General features: G+C 45.1%; 1 protein-coding gene across 1 annotated transcript in view; it reads right to left on the bottom strand.

The window, feature by feature from the left end:
- Window positions 1–5,701: 5,701 nt before the first annotated feature.
- TCP11L1 (t-complex 11 like 1) overlaps window positions 5,702–15,142 on the bottom strand; it is a 49,466-nt gene continuing 40,025 nt past the window's right edge. Inside the window, 3 exon segments of the mRNA XM_049780087.1 lie at window positions 5,702–6,068; window positions 7,976–8,148; window positions 12,643–12,824. Of these exon segments, the coding sequence (XP_049636044.1) occupies window positions 5,866–6,068; window positions 7,976–8,148; window positions 12,643–12,824 (558 nt within the window). The 3' untranslated portion in view covers window positions 5,702–5,865.

Genomic DNA, 15,142 nt, shown 5'->3' with positions numbered 1-15,142 from the left:
ATGTGATAAAAAGAAAAATTTTGGGCCAGAGAGATAGCACAGCAGTAGGACGTTTGCCTTGCATGCTTCTAATCCAGGATGTTCGATGGTTCGAATCCTGGCATCTCATATGGTCCCCCATGCCTGCCAGCAGTGATTTCTGAGCAGAGAGCCATGAGTAACCCCTGACCCTGTCGGTATGACCCAAAAACCAAAAAAAATTTTTTTTTCAATGAAATTCAATTTACCAAGCTTTGAAAATAAAACTCAAGAAAAACATTCAATAGTTTACTAAATTTTTCTTCCCCATCTGAGCACTATCTGAAGTCTGCTCTTAAATTAAGAAAACAGGGAAGGGCTGAGAGTACAGCAGGTAGGCACTTATCATGCATGTGGCCAACCTGGATTACATCCCTGACAACCCAGATCTCCAGAGTGCTTCTAGGAACAACTTCTGAGTACAGAATTAGGAGTAAAGCCTGAGCACCATCAGGTGTGCCCCCACACACACACAAAAAAAAAAAAAAAAGAAAGGAAAAGGAAACAATGAGGAAGAGGAGAAATAGAGAACTGTTACTTCAATTTTTTGTTTTGTTTTTTGGGCCACACCCGGTGATGCTTAGGGGTTACTCCTGACTATGCACTCAGAAATTGCTCCTGGCTTGGGAGACCATATGGAACACGTGGGGTGTGGTGAGGTGAGGTGTCGAACCTCGGTCTGTCCTAGGTCAGTGCATACAAGGCAAACGCCCACTGCTTGTGCCACCGCTGGAAGGTGGAGGCAGAAGCTCTCTCCTAGAAGTCAAGGTTTGGACAACCACAATAAGCACCTCCAGTTCATCCAATACCCATCAGATAAGGGGCTGATATCTAAGATATACAAGGTACTGACAGAACTTAACAAGAAAAAAAATCTAACCCCATCAAAAAATAGAAGAAATGAACACTTTCTCAAAAAAGAAATACAAATGGCCAAAAGGCACACAAAAAATGCTCCACATCACTAATCATCAGGGAGATGCAAATCAAAACAACAATGAGGTACCATCTCACAGACTGGCACAAATCACAAAGAACAAGAACAATCAGTGCTGGCAGGGATGTAGGGAGAAAGGAACTCATTTACTGCTGGTGGGAATGCCTTCTAGTCCAGCCCTTATGGAAAACAATTTGGAGATTCCTCAAAAAACTGGAAATTGAGCTCCCATATGATCTAGCTATACCACTCCTAGGGATATACCCTAAGAACACAAAAAAACAATATAAAAATGCTTTCTGCACACCTATAGTCATTGTAGCTCTATTTATAATAGCCAAAATTTGGAAACAACCCAGATGCTAGACAACAAATGAGTGGCTAAAAAAAAAGGGCATATATACACAGTGGAATACTATGCAGCCATCAGGAAAAAATGAAGTAATGGAATTTTCATGGACATGGAAACTATTATGCTGAGCAGAATAAGTCAGAGGAAGAGAGATAGTCACAGAATAGTCTCACTCATCTGTGGGATTTAAGAAAAATAAAAGACTATTGTAATAATACCCAGACAATGGAGATGAGTGCTGGAAGGACTGGTATGAAGCTTACCATAAAGAGTGGTGAGTGCAGTTAAAGAAATAACTACACTGACAACTATCATGACAATGGTAGTGAGTGAGAGAAATGGAATGTTTTGAATACAGGCAGGGGCAGGAGAAGAGGGAGGGGAAGTATTGGTAGTGGGAGGGTTGCACTGGTGAAAGGCGGTATTCTTTTCTATAACTGAAACCCCACTACAAACATGTTTGTAATCATGTAATAATCATAGTGCTTAAAGATTTTTTTAAAAGCACCTCCAAGAAAACAACTCCCTAAAAATGCTCTCTGAGTCTCAGCCAGCATGTGCATATTATGTGCACAGAATGCACCTATTCTCGAAAACTATCTTTCTTCACAGAGAAAAATGTTCTTTAGGACATGGCTACTGCACTTAATCATGCAGTCCCTATCGGTGTGGTTCTCAGCTGAAGCACATTTATAGCCGATGTATATGTTTATATAAATACAAGTTACAGTTGGCTTTGAGATAAGCTTTTTCCATTTTATTTTTTATAGGGACCAAACTCAGTAGTGCCGGGAATCAAATCTTCACCTGGCTCAGGCTGGGCATGTCTGTGGTCAAGACTTAAGTATATCCGCAGGGCTCCCTTCACCCCCCCCAAAAAAAATATGAGATTAAAAACAATACCTAGACTCAACCAACTAAACTGAGAACTGACAAAATGGTAATTACTGTTCTGGACATATATTCACTCACATTTATAAACTCAAATCTAAAAGGCTGGTGATGGTAAAAACTCCCAAGGTGTTTATTTCTAGCCATATGTGGTGATATTCTACCAGCAGATAAACACAGGGCTTATCAATTAGGAGCTCAAGTCAAATCCAATGAGTAGCCACTATGTGGAGTTAGTTCAATTTTGAAAAGTAACTTTTTTTGGGGGGAGGAGGGTTCAATTTGGGTCACACCCAATGGTATTAAGAACTCACTCCTGGTGATAGGGGACTCTATTTCATATTAAGAATTCAATCTAGTCAGCCATATGCAAGGCAAAAATGCCTTAGTGTTTGTACTACCTCTCCAATAATGGAATATTCTTTTCTGTTGTCTTGGTTTGGTTTTGGGTCACACCTGGCGGTGTTCAAGGGTTACTCCTGGCTATGTGGTTGGAAATTACTCCTGGCAGGCTCAGGGAACCATATGAAATGTAGGAGATCGAACTCTGGTCAGTCTTGTGTAAGGCAAACACTGTATCTACCCACCATGCTATTGCTCCAATCCCAGAATATTCTTAATTGGAAGGAAATTAGGAGAGATACAAGTAGAAACTTGATAAATACTTCTTTTTTTTTTTTTTTTTTTTGGTTTTTGGGCCACACCCGGCGGTGCTTAGGGGCTACTCCTGGCTGTCTGCTCAGAAATAGCTCCTGGCCGGCACGGGGGACCATATGGGACACCGGGATTCGAACCAATCACCTTTGGTCCTGGATCGGCTGCTTGCAAGGCAAACGCCGCTATGCTATCTCTCCGGGCCCGATAAATACTTCTTGTGTAGATTTTCTGACCCTTAGCTTATAAGCATTTTGTTATCTTAGCAGGGGAACAATGATTCCATGTGAATTTTCTGATTTTGAGATCTGCTTTCGGTATTTGCCACTTGTGGATACTAAGGCAGAGGTTATTTACCAGGAAACTCTCTGACACTTGCACCAAGATTTCAAATTATCCAAATTTATTCTCATCAATTTAGAAAGATGAGATCAAAATGAAACATTTGTAAAAGCCCACTCTTAGAAAGAACATTTAAAACTCCCGAAGAATTGTTCGTTTGATTTTTTGGTTTTTGGGCCACCCGGCAGTGCTCAGGGGTTACTCCTGGCTATCTGCTCAGAAATAGCTCCTGGCAGGCACGGGAGACCATATGGGATGCTGGAATTCAAACCAACCACCTTAGGTCCTGGGTTGGGTGCTTGCAAGGCAAACACCGCTGTGCTATCTCTCCAGCTCCACTCAGGAAGAATTGATCTGCTCTGTATATCTGAAAGCTCGAGTTTCTCTCTCTTGGCCTTGGTGAGGGGGACCCCAAATATTCTAAGAATAAGGCAGACAAGAGCATAGCCCCTTGGTGTTGGGGCTTTTCAAAACAATCTCAACATAATGACCTTTTCAGAGGGACCTCACCTGATATGCTATAAGATACAACATTTTGTTCTTTAAAGGTTTCTACTTAGTAAAATTTTATCCTCTTTCAGTGAAATGAGAGATTTCTTGAGTTCAAACTTTGATAAGACCTTCTGACCATTTAATATAGCAGACTTCTCTGACTGTGAAATGAACATTCTGAGAACAGAGTTTAGCAAGTACATGGAGAATTCAGATTTCCTCCCACGCCTATCAAGTCTGGGCCCATCTCCCAGGAGGCCTGTCTCTCAGGAGGCATCACTAAACCTCCAGCAGCTACCCAGACAAATGGGTCATCCTGTATGCATAACAGAACATCATATATATATATATATATATATATATATATATATATATATACATACATACATACATACATACATACATACATACATACATACATATAATAAATATTGGTTTTGGGTCACACCCAGTGGCGCCCAGGGGTTACTCCTGGCTCTGCATTCAGAAATCGCTCCTGGCAGGCTCAGGAGACCATATGGGAGCCAAATGGGATGCTTGAACCTGCGTCGTTGGCCATGAGCAAGGCAAGTGTTCTACTGCTGTAGACTATTATTCTGGTTCCAGAACATCATATATTTATTGGAGCTGGAAAGATAGCATAGCAGTAGGCCGTTTGCCTTGCAAGCAGCCGACCCAGGACCAATGGTAGTTTGAATCCCTGCATCCCATATGGTTCCACATGCCTGCCAGGAGCAATTTCTGAGCAGAGAGCCAGGAGTAACCCCTGAGCACCATCAGGTGTAATCCAAAAATAAAATAAAAAATCATATATTCAAAAAATTCTGAGATTTATGACTTTCACAAACCCAAATTGTCCCTTGGGTACTGCCAAGAGTGATTTCTGAGCACATTCAGGTATAAGCTCTAATCACCACTGGATGTGGCCCCAAAACAATAAATAAATGAATAAATAAATTGGGGGGGAAACACACCCAGCAGAGCTCAGGGGTTACTCCTGGCTCTGCACTCAAAAATCACTCCTATTGGGCCCAGAAAGATAGCACAGTGGTAGGGCGTTTGCCTTACATGCAGCTGACTCAGGAGGGACCAGGTTCAATTTCCTGCATCCCATATGGTCCCCCAGCCTACCAGGGGCAATTTCTAAGTGCAGAAACCAGGAGTGACCCCTGAGTGCCGCTGAGTGTGGCCCAAAAACCAACCAACCAAAAGTTTAAAATTAAAAAAGTCACTCATAGCAGGCTCAGGGATATGAGTTGCCAGGGTTCAAACCTTGGTCGGCCACATGCAAAGCAAACATCCTACCCACTATCTCTCTGGCCCCAATAATTTTAAAAGGTAAACTTCCTTTTCTGGTCTGAAATCACTTCCAGTGGTGCTCGGCCTACTCCTGCCAGGAGCATATGGGGTCCTGAGGATGTAAGGCAAGATATATATTACCTACAGTGATTCTATTTTGGTAGTAACAGGATCAAAGTCAGGACATGCATGGCAAGTGCTCTACCACCGAGTTACATCTCAGATTTCAATCAAGTGACTTCTCAACCAACTAACTCTCCTTTACAACAGAAAGGCTCTAGGGTTATATAGCTAGGTCAGGCAGAGGGAATGCAATAAATAGGAAAGGGGGAAGGGCAGTAAGACTATATGTAGCCCTTAGAACACAAACGTATTGGAGAGAGGAGTGGGGTCCATTAAGAGGGGCAAGCACTGATTAAAAGTGGTTATGGCAAAAAAAAATTAACAAAACAAACAAAAAAGTAGTCATGGCCTGGTAGCTTCCACTCTTGGGTGTCAGGCAGTCTCAGAGTATCTGAACAAAAAACTACCCTGATGGTGATGCGGAAGTGGGGTCCCAGCCTCATGGAGGGACAAGGCAGCGCCGGTCATGACAAAGGGATTGGAGTGCCAATAGCTTCAAAGCTAAGTGCTACCCAAGGGTCTGGAGATAACAAAATGCTTCCTTCATTTGTAAACTTGCACTCATAAATACAAACTCTCCAAACAGAACTCAGTACATTTTTTCAGCAAGTCTTTGCGACAGTGATCTGCAAATCTTCCCTGTGGAATCCGTGCTGCTAAAGAGAAATGAACGAAGGAGCCATTTTCCGAAGCAACACTGAGTTGAGAACTGGGTGCTTGGAACTGAGTAATATAGCAGCGGCAGGGAACACGCGTGTCAAGAGCTGGCAAGGATCTTGCTGAGGATTGCGTCGTAGTAGGGGCTGAAGACCATCTTGTTGTAGTTGACCAGGCGAACAAAGTTAATAGCAACATCCTCCAGCTCTTTCTGAATGGGACCCAAGCCCCCAGGTACTGAGGGCAGAGATTTCCGGTGACCAGAGGCCAGGTAGGTTTCTAGGAAGGTCAGGATTCGGGAATCTATGACAAGAAAAGAAGGAATGGTGCTGTTTCATGTTCACGATGATTTTTACAAACTTCTGATTAAACTCTCATTTCCTTGCAGAAAAAGCTTTCCCAGGGGGCCGGGCGGTGGCGCTAAAGGTAAGGCGCCTGCCTTGCCTGCGCTAGCCTTGGATGGACCGCGGTTCGATCCCCCTGTCCCATATGGTCCCCCAAGCCAGGCGCGACTTCTGAGCGCATAGCCAGGAGTAACCCCTGAGCAACACCGGGTGTGGCCCAAAAACCAAAAAAAAAAAAAAAAAAAAAAAAAAAAGAAAAAGCTTTCCCAGATCAGATACTCATGTCTGAACCCACTTTGTGATGCTTTCTAACTCCATGATAAGTTTCATAGGACCATCACACTTGTCTTGTACCCAGCTCTTCACCTGGGATGATGACCCTACTAAAAGCTCTTTAAGCATGTTAGAATAAGGACATTATAAATAAAGAGAAGCTAAGAGGTCTGTTCTCACAGAGGCAAGACAGACTTCTTCTAAAACTAGCCATTTGGGGACCTGAGGGATAGCACAGCAAGTAGGATGTTACCCTTGAACATGGCTGACCTGGGACAGACCAGGTTCGATCCCCAGCATCCCATATGGTCCCTGAGCCTGCCAGGAGAGGATTCTGCGTGAAAAGCCAGGAGTACCCCTGAGTGCTGCCATTGTGGCCCAATCCCCCTTAAAACCATTTGAGGCTCAAATACTATCATTAAGTATGGTAAGGCACTTGCCTTGCACAAAGATAAACTGGGTTCCTGGTACACCATATGGTCCTCCACAGCTTGCCAGGAGTAATCCCTGATCATAGAGTCAAGAGTAAACCCTGAGCACAGCAGAGGATGGTCCAAAAACAAAATAGAAAATATAGTGTCTTTTAAAAAAAAATGAGTCATTTGTAGCTAGAGCAAATAGCACAGTGCATTTGTCTTGCATGCGACTGACCCAGGATGGACCCCAGTTCGATTCCCGGCATCCCATATGGTCCCCCAAACCTGCCAGGAGTGATTTCTGAGCACAGAGCCAGGAGTAATCCTTGAACGCTGCCAGGTGTGACCCCAAAACCCAAACCCTCTCAAAAAAAAAACCCAAAATGACAAATAATAAAAAATATTAGACTATGAGACTGGAGTAACAGCCAATTCAGTTTTGATGCCAGCACCACAAATGATCCCCGAGCCTGCTAAGAGTAAGCCAGCAGCAACACCAAATGTAGTCCAAAACCCAAGATAAATAAATGCAATATTAGAATAAAGGGTAACCCTAGTGTTTTTACATCTTTTATTAAAGGCTGTTTCTTTCTTTTTTTTTTTTTTTTTTAGTTTTGGTTTTTGGGGGGTTTCTTTTCTTCCTTTTTTTTTGTTTATTTTTTCTTTGGGGTTTTTTTTTGGGGGGGGGTTACACCAGGCAGCACTCAGAGGTTCCTCCTGGCTCTACGCTCAGAAATCGCCCCTGGCAGGCATAGGGGACCATATGCAATGGTGGGATTCAAACAACCCTCCCTCTGCATGAAAGGCAAACGCCTTCCCTCCATACTATCTCTCTAGCCCCTAGGTTGTTTCTTTTTAATTTTTAAATTATTTTGATGTTTGGGCCACACCTAGTTGTAGGAGTTGTGTGCACATGTGTGTGTATGCATGTACACGTGTGTGTGTGTGTGTGTGTGTGTGTGTGTTCCCCTAGTACCTCACAGGGTGGAAGCTGACTTTGAACCATGGCTATTCCAAGATCTGAGCCTCAGAGCATGAGTACAGGCTGGTTGGCAATCACTGGCCCGTGTCCTGGGCCCATCGCCCTCCTCCTCAGCATCAAGGCCCCTTGAAATCCTTGGGAAACTCTTCAAAGGGCTCCATCTAACAAACCTACTGCCTGCCTCCCCAAACATACCCATGATCCTGCGGACAGAGTCGTCGGGACTGGCCACAGCTTGGATCTGACCCTTGAGCGCCGTCTCCTTGTCCGGGGTGAAGGGGCTGAACCCACACAGGGAAAGGTAGCTGCTCACCTCAAGGCAGACTTTCTCCCCGATTGTGGTCAAGGCATCCTGTAGATGGAAGGAGCTAGAATAGAGAAGGGGAAGAAGTCAGGAGGATGAAGAGCTCAAACTGTCTACCCCATCAGCGAGACAGGAAGCAAAAGGAAATTCTATGACTTCCAGCTCTGCTCCTGACCTCACAAGTGCTCATTTCTCTTTCCTTACTTTCTCTCATTTTGTTATTGTTGTTTGTTTGTTTGTTTTTGAACCACACACAGTGATATTCAAGAGTTAGTCCTGGCTCTGTGCTCAGAAATCACTTCCGAAGGTGCTCAGGGATGCTGGGGATTAAACCTAGGTTGGCTATGTACAAGGCAAGAGCTCTACCTGCTGTGCTACTTCTCCAGCCCTGTCTTTTTTTCTTCCCTCTCTCTCTTCTCCCTCTCTAATAGAAAGGCCATTGGGTAACTCAACAACACTGAAAAGATAAATTCTAAGCTGCAGCTAGCAAACTTGGTAATGTGCCTGTCAAGGTTGCGCTTGTGGATGAGGGGCAGAAGCAAAGGAGGGGAGGATGGAGTATGGGAGCACTGGTGGAAGGAGTTGACATAGGTGGTGGAATTGATGTTGAAGTATGATATACCTAAAACTCAACTACCAATAATTTTGTAAGCCACACTTCAGAATGACATTTAAACTTATTTTTAAAAACTTTGTTAAAAAAGGGGGCTGGAGAGATAGCATGGAGGTAAGGCGTTTGCCTTTCATGCAGAAGGTCATCAGTTCGAATCTCGGCGTCCCATATGGTCCCCCGTGCCTGCCAGGAGCAATTTCTGAACATGGAGCCAGGAGTAACCCCTGAGCACTGTCGGGTGTGACCCAAAAACCACAAAAAAAAAAAAAACTTTGTTAAAAAAGAAAGGCTTGGGGCTGGAATGATAAGTACAGTGAATAGAGCACTTGTCTTGCTTGAAGCCAGTTGGATTCAATTCCCAGCATCCCCATATGGCTCTAAGTGCAAAGTCAGGAGCAGAGCCAGGAATAACCCCTGAGCATCGCCATATGTGGCCCAAAGACTAAATAACTAAGTATGAATTAAAAAAACAACAACATTGTAAAGGCTGGAGAGATAGCGTCAAAGTAGGGCGTTTGCCTTGCATGCAGGAAGATGGTGATGTGAATCCCGGCATCCCATAGGGTCCCCCAAACCTCCCAGGAGCGATTTTTGAGCATAGAGCCAGGAGTAATCCTGAGCTCTGCCAGGTGTGACCCTAAAACCAATATAAATAAATAAATAAAACATTGTGGGAAGGAGACAGCTTGAATTATATCAAGTTCACAAACCAGAAACTCCTGGGAGAATCTCTTTGATGAAATACAGAGAATTTACTACAGAATATTTTCACGATCTTGGAAGCCAGGCCTAGTACAGAGGTAGAATATTTGCTCTTAGGACTGGAGCAATAGCATAGCAGTAGAGCGTTTGCCTTGCACGTAGCTGATCCAGGACGAACCTCGATTCGGTCCCCAGCATCCCAGGAGCGATTTCTGAGCACATAGCCAGGAGTAACCTCTGAATGTCACCAGATGTGGTGGAAAAATCAAAAAAAAAATTTTTTTTTGCTCTTCATACAGCTGACTTGGGTTTGATCCCTGAAACTCTACGTGGTCCCCAAAGTACCACCAGGAGTTGTCCCTAAGCACATAGCCTCAAGGAACCCTGAGCACAGATGGTTCTGTTCAAACACCCCTGTCCTCCAAGAAAGAATATTTTGGCTTTCTCTGAAGCAACTGACACATAGCTAGAAATCTGGGAGCTCTGGGACTGAAGCGACAGACATTGGCTGTCCTTTTGATTTTTAAAATGTGAGTGTATTATTTCTAAAAAAATGAATAAAACTAGGGACCAGAGAGATATAATGGCCAGGGGTTTTGCCTTGCATTTGGCTGACCTGGGTTTGATCCCAGGCATTCCATATGGTCCCCTGAGCACTTCTGGAAAAATTCCTGAATTCAGAGCCAGAGTAAGCCTGGAACACAGCTGGGCATGGCCCAAAAATCAAATAAGTAAATAATAATAAACTAAAAAGAAACTGTTTAGGGAAATTAGTCGTTTTTTTTTTTTTTTTTATTTCTGTCCCGCACTCCACCCCTACCCGTAGAGTTTCTTACTGTGGTGGTGGGAAACCTTTATACATGCTTTTCCCTATGTCTAGGTTCTTTTTGTTTGTTTGTTTTTTGGGTCACACCCAGCAGCACTCAGGGGCTACTCCTGGCTCTACGCTCAGAAATTGCTCCTGGCAGGCTCCTGGCAGGCTCGGGGGACCATATGGGATGCCGGGATTTGAACCACCAATCTTCTGCATGCAAGGCTTTACCTCCATGGTATATCTCCGGCCCCATATGTCTAGGTTCTTTGTGGGACAGCATTAGTTTCAGCCTGCCCAGGACCTCACCATAGGTACCAACTTGGTGCCAGACCCTGACTGGCCAGAATAGATGTGGCAGAACAGGGATGCGGGCATGAGGAAGCATGGATGGGCTGCCTGCAAGAGCAGCCTGGCTAGAGCAGTTCTGCTGGTGAGAGACTCGGTGGGAGCCAGAGGTTCCTCAGGCCAGGCAGCTGCACTGAGGAATAGTGAAGTCCTTGTCACCACAGAGACACACGTGTGAGCGTGCACTTGTTAATAAAGATGAGAAAGATTAAAGCTGCCTCCTTGAGAAATCTTCTAAGTCAGGCGTTATCACACAGTGTTTACTGACAGCTGTGCAAAAGAATGCCACCAAGCACAGATACAGCAGGATCTGACCTTGCTCTAGGCACCCTAAACCCACATTTGTGTTGTAGCATGCAGAAAAACAGCCCATTTCCACCCAGCACAACACAGCTGTGAAGAACGAGCAAAGGAAACTTTTTTTTTTTTTTTTTTTGGTTTTTGGGCCACACCCAGCGGTGCTCAGGGGTTACTCCTGGCTGTCTGCTCAGAAATAGCTCCCGGCAGGCACGGGGGACCATATGGGACACCGGGATTCGAACCAACCACCTTTGGTCCTGGATCAGCTGCTTGCAAGGCAAACGTCGCTGTGCTATCTCTCTGGGCCCGCAAAGGAAACTTTTAGCACTGACACCCAACTCTGGAGAAATGAACACAGCCTATTTTTTCCACGATTTTCCCCCCAGAGCCATGTTTCCTAAACTGCTGGTAATGAAAACAGGCCACTAAGTAGCAACTACTACTGGGGGGCATGGTGGGTGTATATCTGGTAGTGCTCAGGGACTAGTCCTGGTGAACAGCTCAGGGGTCACATCCAGGAATCGAACCCAAGCTTCTCAGATGCAAAGCATATGCACAAGCCCTTTGAGCTGGCCCCCATCCCTCTAAGCATCATATTTTAATCAAAGACTCTAGTTAAAAATATTAATATGGGGGCTAGAGTGATAGCACAGAACTAGGGATTTTGCCTTGCACACAACTGATTCGGATTCTATCCCCAGCACCCCATATGGTCCCCTGAGCCTGCCAGGAGAAATTTCTGAGCCAGAGCCTGGAATGACCCCTGCCTGAGCACTGCCGAGTATGGTCCAAAAACAAACAAAAAAACTAATATGGTGGGTCCAGAGTGATACCCCAACGAGTATGGTGTTTTTGTCTTCTATGTAGCCGACCCATGTACAATTCCCAGCATCTCATATGGTCCCTTAGCATCACCAAGAATGACCCCTGAGCTCAGAGCCAGAAGTAGCCTTAGAGCACCACAAAGTGTGACACATAAAAACAAAATAAATATTAGTCTGGGGACTGGAGAGATAGTATACAGGCCACCTGCCTTGGATTAGGCCAGTGCTTCTCAAATAGTGGGGCGCACTCCCCAAGGAGGGTGCAAGACTCCATAAAGGGGGGCACGTTTGACCTGTCATAACAAATTAAGCCCCGTGTTTATGTCTCTGTATGTCTCTGGAGCTGAGAGTTGCTGTGTCCTGCTTCAAACCCCACTTCGAAAAGCTATGCATTGCAAAACGTGCTCATCATAGCCATTAATCCAGACATTACCTCTGATTAAAAAATCAGCTCAAATTATCTTTATATATTTTTGTTTTGCAGGTTAAAATTTTTTTTAATAAATATACTATTTACAGTCACGTGGGAGGGCGCAAAAAATGTTTTCTTCTTCCAAGGGGGGCATGACAGAAAATAATTGAGAAGCACTGGATTAGGCTAACCCAGGTTTGATTCCACATCTTACATCACCTACCAGCAGTTGAGTCAGGAGAGCAAGCCCTGAGCATTGCCAGGTGTGCCCCCTCAGAAAATATTAGTAGGTATTAAGCACAGTTCAGTTAAATGCCTCTCTATTAGGTTTTCATTTCAGTATGTATGAAAGTTGGTCCTTTCAACCCCTAGAGTTGATTCACCTCAAATAAATCACGTTGGGGTGGAGAGAAGAAAGTCTGGACCGTTCTCAGCTCCCAGGGAAGCCTGGTCTCTGCCTGTTGCTGAGAGATCCCGCTCTGTGCCTACTGTGCTGCCCACGGCCACCACCCTCCCACAACAGTCCAGCCCAGGCTCCAGTGACGTACGGCAGGTGCATGTCTGTGAGCAGAATCTTCACGATCATCTTGAGTTTCTCGGCGAAATTGGCCTGGCTGGAAATCCCTGGGCCCGCCATGCTGAAGGTGACCAGCAACACAGAGCCCAGGAGGCTCAGGTGCTCCAGCTGGAACTGGAACTCTTGGAAGCGAGGCTGATCCATCACAACGGTCTGAAATGAAGACAACAGGCGTCCACCAGAGCTGCTGCTTCGGGCTGGCCAGCAGAGGGCACTAGGGCCTCAACCACACGGAGGCCTCCACCCGCAGCGTGAGGATTTATTTGCCTATCATGTCAAGAAAGGAGTGAATTCGCTGTCTTTCTCTTTTCTCTTTCAGAGATAAAGGATGCAGCAGAGCACACTCATAGGGAACCTGGGATGGGCCAGGGAGGTGGCTCAGAGGAAACCACAGTATTTGATTCCGGGTTTGATCTTACACGGATAGAGGTTAGGGGGAGAAAAGGAACCAGGATGTAAATACAAGGCCTGGGGCCAGAGATAAAATATCTTGCCTTGCATGCAGCCAATCCCAGTTTGATCTCCAGCACTTCATACAGTATCCCAAGCACTGCCATGAAAGACCCAGAACCACAGAACCAGGAATAGTCCTGACACACTGCCAGGTGTGGCCCAGACCCAAATAATTTTTACTGGTCTTGGTCTTTGTTTTGGGGGCCACCCACAGCGGTGCTTAAGGGTCACTCCTGGTTCTATACTTAGAATCACTCCTGGCAGGCTCGGGGAAGTATATGGAATGCTGAAGACTGAATCCAGGTAGGCTGCATGCAAGGCAAGCGCCTTATCCACTATAATATCACTCAGGCCCCAGACCCAAATAATTTAGGAATAATAAATAAATCCAGGGTCTTCTGCCATTTATTTTATTTAAAAAAATCTTTTGATTTTTTTTGTTTGTGTTTTAGAGGCCATGGCTGGTGGTGCTTTGGCTTATAGTTTTCCATTTGGAGGCCATACAATGATCAGTGCTCTGGGCCTCCTCCTGGCAGAGTTCCTCACAGTGCTTAGGTGACCACATGGGTGGAAGGATGGAACTACAGGATGGAACTGGGCCTCCTGCCTGCAAAGCCTGAGCTCGGTCCACTGAGCTGTCACTCTAGTTCCAACTGTTCTTTACTAGCAAAGTCAAGAAAAGATCTGCTTTCCAGACACTACTATTCAGATACCCTCCCCTCCAATTCACAACCCTCTCTAAAGCCTATTCCTCTGGCACAAAATAGGGAACACAAAGGCAAGACGTGAAGCCATCAGTTTATAATATCGTAAAAAGAAAAAAATAGGGAACTTGGATTAAAAAAAGTTATTTAGAGAAGTAGCAGGATCTGCGGTCAGAGATTAAGAGTCTGTGTGCCCACCAAAGAGAGAGGAAGTCTGCACACCAAACCAGCCATGTGCAGGCAAACAGGGACTCCCTTGCAAGTCATCTCATTTCTCTCTCTCTCTCTCTCTCTCTCCTCTCTCTCTCTCTCTCTCTCTCTCTCTCTCTCTCTCTCTCTCTCTCTCTCTCTCCCTCTCTCTCTCTCTTTTATTTTGGCCACACCCAGCAGTGCTCAGGGTTTATTACTGGCTTGGTGCTCAGGGATCACATGTGGCATGGCTCAGGCCACAGATTAATCTCACGTAGGCTGCGTGCAAAGCAAGAACTCTACCCTCTATATATTGTATATTGTTGCTCTAGTCGTGTTAGTCATCTTAAGGATGACTGCAGTTAGAAGCATTTACTGCAGTTCTCCAAACATGCCCACTAAAACACACTACTTCACAGAGAAAGAGAAGTTTCTTTATATAAGTTGAAAAAAATGGTCTTAATGAAGTAGTTTTAATGAAGATGCAATAAAAGCATAAAAGAAATGAGACATCAGGGGGCTGGAGCAATAGCAGAGCAGGTATGGCACTTGATTTGCATGCAGCCAAACTGGGTTCAATCCCTGGTATCCCATATGGTTCCCTAAACCAACCAGGTTATGGTTAGGATTAGGGTTAGGGTTAGAAGTGATTCCTGGGGCCCGGAGAGATAGCACAGCGGCATTTGCCTTGCAAGCAGCCGATCCAGGACCAAAGGTGGTTGGTTCGAATCCCGGTGTCCCATATGGTCCCCCGTGCCTGCCAGGAGCTATTTCTGAGCAGACAGCCAGGAGTGACCCCTGAGCACTGCCGGGTGTGGCCCAAAAACCAAAAAAAAAAAAAAAAAAAAAGAAGTGATTCCTGAGTGCAGAGCCAGGAATAACTCCTGAGCACTGCTGGGTGTGGCCCCCAAACAATAACTAGCAAAAAATGGGAGGTTGTGGTGGTAGAGCAATAGCACAGTGGTAAGGCATTTGTCTTGCATGCAGCCAATATAGGACGAACCTGGTTCAAACCCCAGCATACCATATGCCCCCCCCACAGCCTGCCAGAAGCAACTTCTGAGCGCAGACCCAGGAGTAGCCCCTGAGCACCTCAGAGTATGACCCAAAACAAACAAACAAACA

This window comes from Suncus etruscus, chromosome 9 (genome assembly GCF_024139225.1).
Source record: "Suncus etruscus isolate mSunEtr1 chromosome 9, mSunEtr1.pri.cur, whole genome shotgun sequence".
Taxonomy (NCBI): Eukaryota; Metazoa; Chordata; class Mammalia; order Eulipotyphla; family Soricidae; genus Suncus; species Suncus etruscus.
This window is presented reverse-complemented; position numbering and strand designations above follow the sequence as displayed.